Consider the following 12,396-nt stretch of genomic DNA (forward strand, 5'->3'; position numbering starts at 1 on the left):
CCCCCCCCCCCCCCCCCCCCCCAATTTGGAGCGCTTATAATTACAGAGAGAAAGGGGATTGTGTTAGCATTTCTAGCCAGTCTAGTATAGTAAATGTATAGATTCATAGAATCTATTGAATTGAGCACTAAATCTATAGAATTGTGCTCTAGACCCTTCACCAGCTTTGTTGTCCTCCTTTGGACAAGCTCCAGCAACTCGATGCGCTTCTTGTAGTGAGGGGCCCAAAACTGAATGCAGGATTCGAGGTACGGCCTCACCAGTGCCGAGTACAGGGGCACAATCACTGCCCTACTCCTGCTGGCCACACTATTGCTGATACAGGCCAGGATGCTGTTGGCCTTCTTGGCCACCTGGGCACACTGATGGCTCATGTTCACATGGCTGTTGACCAACACCTCTAGGTCCCTTTCCGCTGGGCAGCTCTCCAGCCACTCCTCCCCAAACCTGTAGTGTTGCGTGGGGTTATTGTGACCCAAGCGCAGGACCCAGCACTGAGCCTTGTTAAACCTCATACAGTTGGCCTCAGGCTATCAATCCACCCTGTTGACATCCTCCTGTAGAACCTTCCTGCTCTCCAGCAGATCGACGCTCCTGCCCAACTTGGTGTCATCTGCAGACTTACTAAGGATGTACTTGATCCCCTCGTCCAGATCATTGATAAAGGTATTAAATAGAACTGGCTCCAATACTGAGCCCTGGGGAACTCCAGTTGTGACTGGCTGCCAACTGGATTTAACTCCATTCACCACAACTCTTTGGGCCCAGCCATCCAGCCATTCTTTTACACAGCGAAGAGCACACCCATACAAGCCATGAGCAGCCAGTTTTTCCAGAAGAATGCTGTGGGAAATGGTGTCAAAGGCTTTGCTGAAGTCTGGGCAGACAACATCCACAGCATTGCCCTCATCCACTAAGCAGGTCACCTTGTCATAGAAGGAGATCAGGTTGGTCAAGCAGGACCTGCCTTTCATAAACCTATGTTGACTGGGCCTGATCAGCTGGTTGTCCTGTACATGCTGTGTGATGGGACTCAAGATAGTCTCCTCCATAACCTTTCCCAGCACCGAGGTCAGACTGCCAGGCCTGTAGTTTCCTGGATCCTCCTTCCAGCCCTTCATGTAGATGGGTGTCACATTTGCTAACCTCCAGTCAACTGGGACCTCCCCAGTTAGCCAGGAATGCTGATAGACAATGGAAAGTGGCTTGGTGAGCACTTTCACCAGCTCCCTTGATACCCTTGGGTGGATCCCATCCAGCCCCATAGACTTGTGTGTGCCTAAGTGGTGTAGCAGGTCACTAACCATTTCCCGTTGTATTATGGAGGCTTCATGCAGCTCCCCATCCCTGTCTTCCAGCTTAGGGGGCTGTGTACCTGGAGAACAACTGGTCTTATTGAAGACTGAGCCAAAGGTGGCATTTTTTTGCCTTTTCCTTGTCCTTTGTCACCATGTTTCCCTCCCCGCATCCAATAAAGGGTGGAGATTCTCCTTAGTCCTCCTTTTGTTACTAATGTATCTATAGAAACATTTTTATTGTCTTTTACAGCAATAGCCAGATTAAGTTCTAGTTGGCTTTGGCCCTTCTAATTTTCTCCTTGTGAATGTCTCTGTTGTTGTTGCAGTAAAGACACTGTAGGATTTTCATGTCTTGTTTCAAATGTATTTGAGTATTCCTATTTTGAATATGACTGTGGCTAACGGCGTTCTAGCATGGATTTTTTTGAAAAGGAAACGAGTATTTTTGTTAGAAGAGTGATATGAAATCTATCAGTTGTTACTACAGTTTTCTTCTAGAAAGAGCACTGCAAACTTAACAGTTTTTTCTGACCTCCCAAAATTAGCTATGTTCACAGTGCATCAGGATTCTTAGTAGCTCTTCAAATTAGATCTGAGTGTTCAGAAGAGTAATTGTTATTTGTGGAAGTAATCCCTAATTTATGAGACCAGTCAGACTTAAATCAGTGGGATATCTTACCTGCAGAATGACTGTGTAATTGTCAGGTTGTGGTTCTGTGCAACTACAATAACATGGAAATACCTTTGGCAAACAATAAACCCCGGTAGTATATTTGCAGAATTTTATTTAGATTCATTAGAACGATTAAATATAATTTCTTTCTATATAATGTGTTCTGTTTCATCTTTATAAATTATGGGGTTTGCCATGGCTAATATGCATTCTCTCACACAATTTATAATATTTATGTAATTAATTTTTAGAAATACTAATTTATTAAGACATTGAACAAGGCCACTTTGAAAACAGAGTTCTTCTTTTCATTGTATTAATTTCTATGCAGTTCAGCTTGTCTCTTAACTGAGAGGTTTTCCTAATAAAATACTGAATCAGCAGGCATTCCATGGGATATTACAGTGTAGTACAGCACAGTCATCAATAATGAGCCATTTTCAAAAATGAAGAAATTCAAACTGTAATAGAAACTGGTCTTTCAACAAAGAGAATGAATTGACACTCTCTCAGTTCCTGTCAGATTCCAAATGATGTCTGAACTGAATTCATGAAAGAATGTCTCAATCATCTCCACACCTGTAAGAATATTTGTATTGCTTGTTTGCTTGTTTTTGTTTATTCTGGGTAACTATTTATTTTAAGTGTTCCTTTATTTCTTTAGTAGTCCTTACAATAATATGAACAAAAACAAATTTAAAGTTCTGTGAATAGGCTATATCACTGCTATTTGTACAAGAAAATTCTAAGTAAATCACTGAAGTGGGAGCACTTGAAATAAAAGTATCCCCCTGTGTTTGCTGGTTTGCTTTCTGGGTGGACAACATTTTACTGCCTAGCAGTTTCTAGCCTTTAACAAGAGTCTGTTCAAAAACATTTGCTTTGTGTGTTTAAATCGATTGTAAAGAACTTTAAAACTTGTTATACTATTGGTTAACAGGCTGGAATTTTTAGTATGTATGCTTGTGAGGAAGGTTTTGCCACTGGAGGGAGAGATGGTTGCATTCGGTTATGGGACACTGATTTCAAACCAATTACTAAAATTGATCTCAGGGAGACTGAACAAGGATACAAAGGTAATGAGCTATTACTTTAATGCTTTTTCACACATCTAGATAATGGATTATGACACAATTTAATTTGAAGCATAAATGTCTCTGCACACTGCTGTTTTTTTTTTTTACTTAATGACTGTATTTACTTTTGAGATTTGTATTCCTTTTTTATTCTGACAATGATGTAGCCTGATGTAGCTTAAGAGTTTTCCATGTTTCGTAGCATCAACAGAGGGATGCTTATAGTTGCTGCTCCCCACCGTGCAAATACAGGAAGATAAGTAAAAACTAATTAAACGCAAAAAGATAGGAGAATGAGGTTAGCCAATCTTTACCTTAATTGGAATTCATTTAATTAAATGAGATTTCTGGAACCCAATATTCAAAGTTGCTGAGCATCTGAGCACTCCACTAGGTTCATTTGGAATGGTAGCTCTTGGCATATGTAATAGAGGGAATGTTATTAAATTCTTGACCATCATATTTGTTGAACCTAATCATGCTTCCTATGACCTTAGTCATCGCTTTATTTTACGATTAGCCTCTCAGGGCACTTATAATCTCCCATAGATCATAATGCATGCTTTATCAAGGTTTTACTCTTCCAGAAGTTCTACACATCCATTTGGATTGAAAGCATAGCAGTCTGTTTGCTGGTTTGAAGTAGGCTTTTTATACTTTTGGCAGCCAACTTTGTAACGGTTAGTGTGAATTTCCCCTACTTCTTAGCTAATGTTTTTAGACCTAGTTTTTGTATAAAATTACGATTGGAATAGTCAAGAGGCCACTAAGAAGGATAAAATTTTCTTTCTCAATTATGGGTAATTTGGCCTGTGATCTAGTAACAAGCTTGTTCTGTTTATTTTTCATCTTACTTAAACCAGATCAGCTGATGATTGTAATACTTGTAAAATTGATAGGTTTGCAATACCTAGGCTCATCCCACAAGCAAGCTGCCAACAACCTTGGATGAGCACTGCTCCACCAGTGGGCCTTACTGCAGTGTAAACTCACGGAATTTAGCCCTCAAAAAAGTTGTCAGATACACCCAACCAGTAGTTCCTTTGCTCTGTAGTTCTGTCTTTAGGTAGTTTTTTGCAGCCAGAGTCTTGAAATATACATGTTTAGCATTGATTTCTAGAAAACAATAGCAGTACCTTATGAACATTTACAGCAGTTTTGATCAATTTAGAAACCACTTTCTAAAAATTGTGGAGAAATAAGCCTGTACATGTGGATTAGATCACTCTGGCTAATACCAGTCTTGCAGGCCATCTGTTCCTAATAAAAGTCAAAATAACATATATGAAGGGAAACGCGGAGAAAGCAGTGCTCACACGCTAAACATGCATCTTCAACCTCCTTGGTTTTTTGTGAAATGATTCTGAGAGGGAGCCTTATCCCACGTATTTGTGAGACCAGAGTAGAAACAATTGGTTTTGCTCTTACTGCTGCGTGGGATGTGTCCACTCTCAATGCAAAACAGACTTCAGATGACTTCAGTTACTTTTAATTAAGTATTAATTTTAATTACAACTGTAGTTGTCTTCTGTGGAAAATTATTACTTGAAAATTATAACTTACATTACAGAGCTGTAATGTATTCATAAAGGTGTCGTCTTCTAGCAGATTATCTGCAGAAAGCACCTAGCTATCTTTACACAGGTTGCCTAAGAAGAAATTTTGATCTTGATGGAAGTTAAATCAAGGAAGGGCTTATTGAAGGTGAAGTCTCATCAGACATGCTATGGAGTGATCCTAACTTGATGCTGTTATTTCTACCATCTCTTAAATGCTACAAGATACAGAATATAAAGATGAGAGCAGCTGAGTAGAACCAGGCACTGTAACCACAGCTATGGGGCTGAGAGAGTCAGTAGAAGGTTTTGCTATCTTCTTACTTGGCAAAAATAGTAAAAAAAAATTAATTTTTCCAAAGTGAATTGAGTTGCCATTTAGACTTGTATGTAAATGATAACAAACTTGAAAAATTTGGTAAATTCATCGATTTCTAAAAACTAAAACTAGAACACTGTCCAAATCTTGTCTTGAAAGCATTTAAATCCTTCAGGTTTATGTTTGTTTGTCAAAATAAAAAGATTGTCGTCTTGGATGGCAAGAATCTGACTTAAGCAAGTCTGCAAAATTTTGTCAGAGATGGTGTGCCCATGAGCATAATCATTGAGACTAAGTAAAAAGACATCATGACGTATCTGTGAAAAGTGTGGTGGGACTGCTGGTTTCACTACAGCTATAAAAAATGAGGACCTTGGGGATGACTGCAGGTCATAAAACCTAAGCCTGCGCTTGTACGCTGTCACCATATTTTTAAATTTTTTTCTCTTTTTCACATTTCAGGGTTTCTTCTCTGTGTTCTTTCAGTGTGATACAACTCTTGCCCACGATGTTCCTGTTATGTCTCTGTCCTTTTCTGCTGTTTCTGTCTCGTGTCATCCACTGATGATCGCTTCCATTTAGTGCTTGCTACTAACAGCCTGTGGAAATTTTGTTTCATTTTCAGTTACGTCAATGGCACTGATTAATTTAAGCACATACATAACTTCAAGCAATGGTGGTAGCCTTAACTGCTTACCTATGACCTTCTGTCCCTCCTTTCCAATTACTTGTTCCAAAGCAGTTTGCAAAGGCATCAGCTTTTAAAATTAAAATGTCTTTCTAGGCTGTCAGGAAGACTGACTTCCCCGTGCACCCCATATATACTCATTCATCAGTTGACTTTTTAAATGCAATGCATCACCATTAACAATCTGATCATAGGCTTGGCTTTTATATTTAAATATACATGTATATTAGTAAAAAAATCTGATAATGGCTAATCTTTACATGCAGTACATCACAGAAAACATTACCTTTCCCGCATCAAAATATGTACTTTGCTTTCTAAAACTTAATACCCATTTTCCACTTAACATCTGAACTTCATTCCTTGTATGGCCTTTAGTGTTTATCAAGAAGATGATGTAAGTCAAAGGTTGAGTAGAATTTTAGCTAAGTCACAAAATGACATTGTCAGAATTAAAAGGTACTGGAAATGGACAATAAATGAAGATTAATTTGCTCTTCTCAAGAAATGACACAAAATGCCTACAATATATTTTATTTATGTGACCAGTAGTTAATTGCATTGTGTATTTGGTTCCAAAAGATGTTGAAATGATGATGTGATTGACCTTGACTACATGATAAATGGGTTTTTTTATTTGTTTACATATCACAGCATCTAGACCCATTTAATTTTCTTATACAGGAACAGAAAACACAAACGCCGCAGAATGCTATCAAATTGCTCAGCCTGTTAAGAGGGTATTTTTAAGTGGTTAGTAAAATTCTTGCTGCAAGGTTAGGGTCAGATTTGTGGAATAAGATCAGGCTCTCTGAAAGCTATGCAAAGCAAGGTTCTGTTCATTTTTGGTTTGGGGTTGGTTGTTTTGGTTTTGTGGTTTTTTTGGTGATAACCAGTGGGGACAAAAATAGAGACGTGTGATAACATGGGCACAAACCATTTAAATTCACCATTAAAATTTCATTCAACATTTTATTTAAATGTGCAAAACAGTAAACTACTAAAAAAACGAATAAAACCAACTTCAGTCACGGGAACCTTGCCCAATCTAAAATTTAGATCTTTAAATCATGTGAAATTGAATTGTTTTTTAAAGTAAATTCCCAAGGTTTATGCAAAGGATAAGAGCTTGATCCCTTGAGAAACTGGCAGCAGAAATATTAGATACTCAGCATTTTCCAAGGCTTGAGCCTTCTCTTTTTCTGTCAAATGGAGATAACTTAACAGAACTGTTTTGAGATTTAATCATCTGTGATGTATTCTAAGACTTCAGTGTCAAAGTATAATAGTTGCTATAAATTAACTCTTGAAGTTTTAATGGTCTTTGCTGTACTATCACTTTGTCTCATCATTGCCGTTAATCCAAGATTATTCTGTCCCCTGTCAGGTTTGTCCATCCGAAGTGTCTGTTGGAAAGCAGACAGACTTTTAGCGGGGACACAGGACAGTGAAATATTTGAGGTGCTAGTAAGAGAGAGAGATAAACCCATGCTGATCATGCAGGGTCATTGTGAAGGGGAGCTCTGGGCCCTGGCAGTCCATCCAAAGAAGCCTTTAGCAGTCACAGGCAGTGATGATCGATCTGTACGGTAAGGCTAGATCTTACTTTTTTTTTTCTATTCATTCATGTACACATCATTTTTAACCAATCTCAATTTGACATATTTGTAATTAGTTTCTTTTCTGGCCTTATGTTAAGCCTCCATCAGGACAACTTTTTTTTCAATGTTTTTCTTAGCAGCTTTTATTTGGGCTTCACACATCATGTGAAAGTAATCGGAATTTGTGTTGAAAACATGCTAGATTTATATACTGTGCTTTAAGTACTAATTCATTACTGTCTGAACAACAGGTGTAGGTATCTAAATGGAGAGTGGTCACCTTGTACTTCTCTTCTGCTAATAATATACAACAAGCCTAAAATCGAAATACCTTTGACCAATGTTTTACACAACAGATATCTGATTCAGCCATGAGTGTTTGGAAAATCTGATCTAAAACCAATTCAGTTGAAATGCCGCAAAATGAGATTAATGAAAATGCACTTGTTTACCCCAATGGAAAATATCCTTCAGATGTTTGGTTGTAGCACTTGTGACTCAAGCCTTTGTAGCAGAGATTTGAAGTTTTGTACACATATTTGTGGAAGCTGTCACAAAGTCAAGGAAGTTTCTTTTCCTGTCCCTGTTAAAATTTGGCAAACTGATAAGCCTCTGAAGAAACCTAAACAATTTTAATATGCTTTGTAAGACTTCGCTGTGAAGTTTGGAGGTTAAGCTAAGATTCTCATTATAGTGGATGTACTCCCATACCCACGCAGCTGTTGTGTGTTATCTCAACTGGGCATGGACACTGCTTATTGTTACTAGTTATTTACCTGTGATTAAAGAGATTGAGATTTTCCTGACTGCCAAAGCCACCCATGGGGACTGGAGAGATTTTTGGGAGGCCGGGTTTTGTTATGTCAGTCTCCTGAGTCCTCAAATTATGGTTCTGCCCTGGCAGAACAGCGCATACAATGGGGTTCATGACAGCTTGGTTTCCCAAGCTCTGATTCCCCTAATGTCCTCATTAGCAGTTTCTCCTGACCCTACTATCCTAATTTCTAACCCCTCCATCAGGTTTTTCTCCAACCCTATGTCAGCTGGATGATGATTGCTTTTCATCTTATATAGATAATTTAATTGCATATTTTCAAATCAACCCCAAGCAGTTACAAAACAGTGTTTATGCACTACTAGTCAACTATTTCAGAACCATACATGTGGATTCTACCATTTGGCCATATTTCAATGGGAAAAATCAATCTCCTACCATAGATACAGCTTTTAATTTATGCTTCTTCAGGTCCCACATTATGATTCATCTCTGCCTTGAAGCTTGCTGGTCAGATGGAATTTCTTTTTCCCTTTCCTTTCTATGTTTTTACTTGTACTGATTTCCTATTCCTGCCATCCTTCATCTCTTTCTAATCATAATTAAAATCCAAACTAACAAGTTTGTTAGTTGTGAAACTAACAAAACTGCCAGTTGTTCACTACAGTCATGTTATCTCCCTGTTTCCTACACATTAATATTATTTCAGTTTATAAAACGCATGGATAGTCTCTTCTGCTTGGGTTTGTCTGCACAGTTTTTATAGACAGGCACAAATTCACACTACCTGCATTCTGGCAGGATGCAAGCCAGTTCTGAAACAAGAGATACAAAGCTGGGATTAGCATTGTACTTGCCCTCAAGCTAATAAACTGTGCTAAGACTCTGGATTTGTTATCTTGGACTCATCTCTTGGTTAGCATGGTAATTCAGCTCTGGCATGGAACTGGGTAATGTACCGCTGACTCAAAGTGTGCTTGGAACAAACTTGTGCCCCTCTATGACTGTGCAAGCGTGCTCTTGTGCACATAAAGCCTTAATTAGTGGTGCTCTTATGATTATTATTGTCATAGTTATTATTAGATTACTGATGCCTTTGAACATTAGCATTCTATAAAATGTGCATTTGTTAACATTATGGGTATTTTACTGCACTACATCACACATCCATTTAGCTGTTTAGGCACTAGAGAATGTAGGATTTGAATTCTCGTTCAGACACTGGTTGTTTTAGTGGTGTTTTTTTTTTTAATAGAATGCTTCATGTGAGGAATTTCAGTGAAATCTATAAATATTTTCATTAAGATAAAAAAGATACACAAAAGGATTTTCTTACATGTTCTTTTTCCATAATAAAATTGCATTGACGGGAATGTTTCTCTATTGCTGTTCATTGTGTAATTTTTCATAGTATTTGGTTTCGCGTTCCTTTGAAAAGAGTGGCTATATAATATAAATCTAAATTGTTTCACAAATAAAAGTATTTGGTGGGCCAGATTATATTCTCGTGTCTAAGTGAGCTGTCTAAATGAGAAGGACCTCTGTAGGGTTAAGAGGAATTACTGTAGATTTTCCCTAGCACATCTGAGAGAAGACTCTAGCCACATACAGGTTTCCTACATTTTAAACTTCAAAAGTATATCAACTAGAAAAGCTGCCTGCTTCCTCTTCAATTCTTTAAGCTCAAGTCAGTGACATTATCTTCATTCCATGGTTGAAAAGGAACTCAATACATTATAAAATTTTAATATAAGGAGTGGCCATGCAAGTGGGCCTTTACCAATTGAGTTAGACTTTTTGTTTTTACTCTTGATGATATTGAAATATTGTGCGGTCAAGAAAAATCTCCTGCTGCTTTCAATTGCCTTTAATGCAGATTATGGAGTCTTGCTGACCATGCCTTGATAGCTCGTTGTAATATGGAAGAAGCAGTGCGGAGTGTGTCTTTCAGTCCTGATGGATCACAGTTAGCACTTGGAATGAAGGATGGCTCCTTCATTGTTCTTCGAGTACGGTGAGAAAAATCTTACGTTAGTTTCTCACGTTATTAGTTTTTTTTTCCCCCCGAGTAACTCAAGACCATATTATAAAGACTTTCATTCCTATAAAAAGGAAAAATTATTGTGTATTTTATCAGAAAGAAACAGTAAAAATTGAGCATATGCTTCTGTAATATCACTTGGTGTTTTAAAAGGTGGTAGTTTGGAAATTATGCTTTATTTAATTAAAAATATTAGCTCTTAGTAATAATGTTATGAAATTTAAGATTTTTCAAACTTGGCTTTTTTCCTTTATTTCTTCTGAAATTCTACAGATATTTTGTGACAAGAAATGTGCATAACAGAGATAACAGTTTTGAGAGGAATCTCCGTGATCATATGGTTAATTTCCTGCCAGATGCAAGAATGGATATTATGCAAAATAATCAGTGGTTGAAAGATGTTCTTAAGTATTTGCAAGATATATGTAAATTCTATTTTTCAAATTAGATGTCAAGTCTTTTTTTACATGAATGCATCGTATGCAGTACGCCTTTTCTGTGTGAAATACTATTATGGAAGACACAGTAAAGCAGGTGAAACACAAAACTGGCCATAGAGTGAGAGCGCCAAACAAAATAGCGCGATTTCAAAACACGAAGGCTATTTTAATTGTTAGTTGGAAGAGTTTACCTCTTCCTTAACATTACTCCGTATGTTTGGTAAGCATATACTTATAATACTTTGAACTACTAGCTGATAAGAGAGGAAAGCCTGTAATCGATGGAAGATCTGTGGAAACCCCTGTAATGTACTGCTTTAATGACTTTCACAAAACTTAAATGATCTGTTCATATTAATATAAAACCCTTTTCAAAGACTAGTATTTTTCTAAAGAAGTTAATCATCTTTGTCTCACAGTAATCTTGTCTTTGCTAATTTTCCTGATACTTAACACTGTTCATGATTCAGCTGCTGGAGACTGATAATGATAAACCATGATAAACCTAGCATTATTCCGCAAGAGTGTCCCTGGATTCATTTGCTTCTCCATCTCTTCCTTTTCTGTGATGGATCTTCTGACAGGGTATCAAATCTGCAGCCCGTGGTCCAGGAAAAGTGGACAATGGCAATGTGTTTTGTTGGTGTGTTTCCTGAATCACGTACTCGGCAACATGAATCTTTGTTCTCCCTTTTCTTGGCCATGAAGGATCTGGATCTATGGAATAATCCAGAGAATTAGCTGCTTTTCTCAGTGGCGATATTTAGCGCTAGGGAATAGTTATATTACCAATTTTCAGTAATAAGGCAGAGCTCAGAATATTTTTTTTTTCCATAACACTTTTTAAACACAAAACGGCTATGAATAAATAAGAATTTTCACAACAAGATTTCTACTGTTATTGACATTTTGGAATTTCACCATTTTAAGAAAAATTTCTAACAAAATTATTCCGATAGTTTATAAAGATCCTGATCATCTGTAATATTAACCTTTCCATTAATATTGGCATCTCCCAGAAATCTCTGTCTTTGGTTACAGATGATTCTCCTTTCAGGACTCTGCTTTTAGCACTTCTTTAGTACTATGTATCAGCATTTTAAAGATATATTAACAAAATTTATTAATTTTAAATAAATTTGAGTCTTTTCATAAATTTTATGCTGCTAGCAGTAATTAATCATAAAAAATTAAATCATTTAATCATAGCAGAAATCAGGAAAAATATTTTAAAAGCTTAAAATAGAGAGTAACAGAAGCATGACACCTGCAGAAGACTTCCTCACAAAATTTCCTTACAGCCCAAAAGTATAATCTGATATGGATTGTCTTTGTAAATACAAAATTGATGGCACTGAGACTTGGCTCATTGTTCAGTCAACTCAGGGGAAGATTTTTTTTTTAATTTAATTTTAATTTTTTCCTCATAGCCAAAGAATTTGGGGAAACCTACTTGCAAAAATTTTGTCTGCATTCACTAGCATTGTAGTTTTGGGTTCCTTGATTGGATAGGAAAGAGATTTCTAGCAAATGTAATTTGGATAGGGAAGAATTGAATATTTTTTTGAAAGCTAGACATATAGCTGTCTTGATTTTTTCCAAAGGCACATGCAAAGTATTGCCATGTCTGTTTTTCCACTGGTGGGTGATGGTGGTGGTACTGGAACCCCGAAAGCTGTAGCTAAGAGGTCCTGGCATGGGGGATTGGTCATATCTAACTTTACCAGTCTAATTGTTAGCCTCTAATCTAAACAGTTTTCCTGTCTTCTAAGAAGAGTCAATGTATGGGTATCTCCTAGAGGCCATTTCAACATGGTCTTGTGAGAGACATGGTAATCGCTCTTTAGATGGAACTCTTTTTCCATTGTCTATGTTAAAAAAAAAAAAAAAATTGTCTAGTTTAGACTAGATGGCTAACTATTGTACAGC

At 37.2% G+C, this 12,396-nt stretch overlaps 1 protein-coding gene across 1 annotated transcript in view; it reads left to right on the forward strand.

Annotated features, from left to right (window-relative positions):
* The window catches only part of EML6 (echinoderm microtubule associated protein like 6), a 114,449-nt gene that overhangs the window by 48,443 nt on the left and 53,610 nt on the right, over window positions 1-12,396 (forward strand). Inside the window, exons 6-8 of the mRNA XM_010288035.1 lie at window positions 2,912-3,047; window positions 6,998-7,199; window positions 9,863-10,000. Of these exons, the coding sequence (XP_010286337.1) occupies window positions 2,912-3,047; window positions 6,998-7,199; window positions 9,863-10,000 (476 nt within the window). The remainder of the gene's footprint in view (window positions 1-2,911; window positions 3,048-6,997; window positions 7,200-9,862; window positions 10,001-12,396) is intronic.

Source organism: Phaethon lepturus, unplaced genomic scaffold, assembly GCF_000687285.1.
Source record: "Phaethon lepturus isolate BGI_N335 unplaced genomic scaffold, ASM68728v1 scaffold3795, whole genome shotgun sequence".
NCBI lineage: Eukaryota > Metazoa > Chordata > Aves > Phaethontiformes > Phaethontidae > Phaethon > Phaethon lepturus.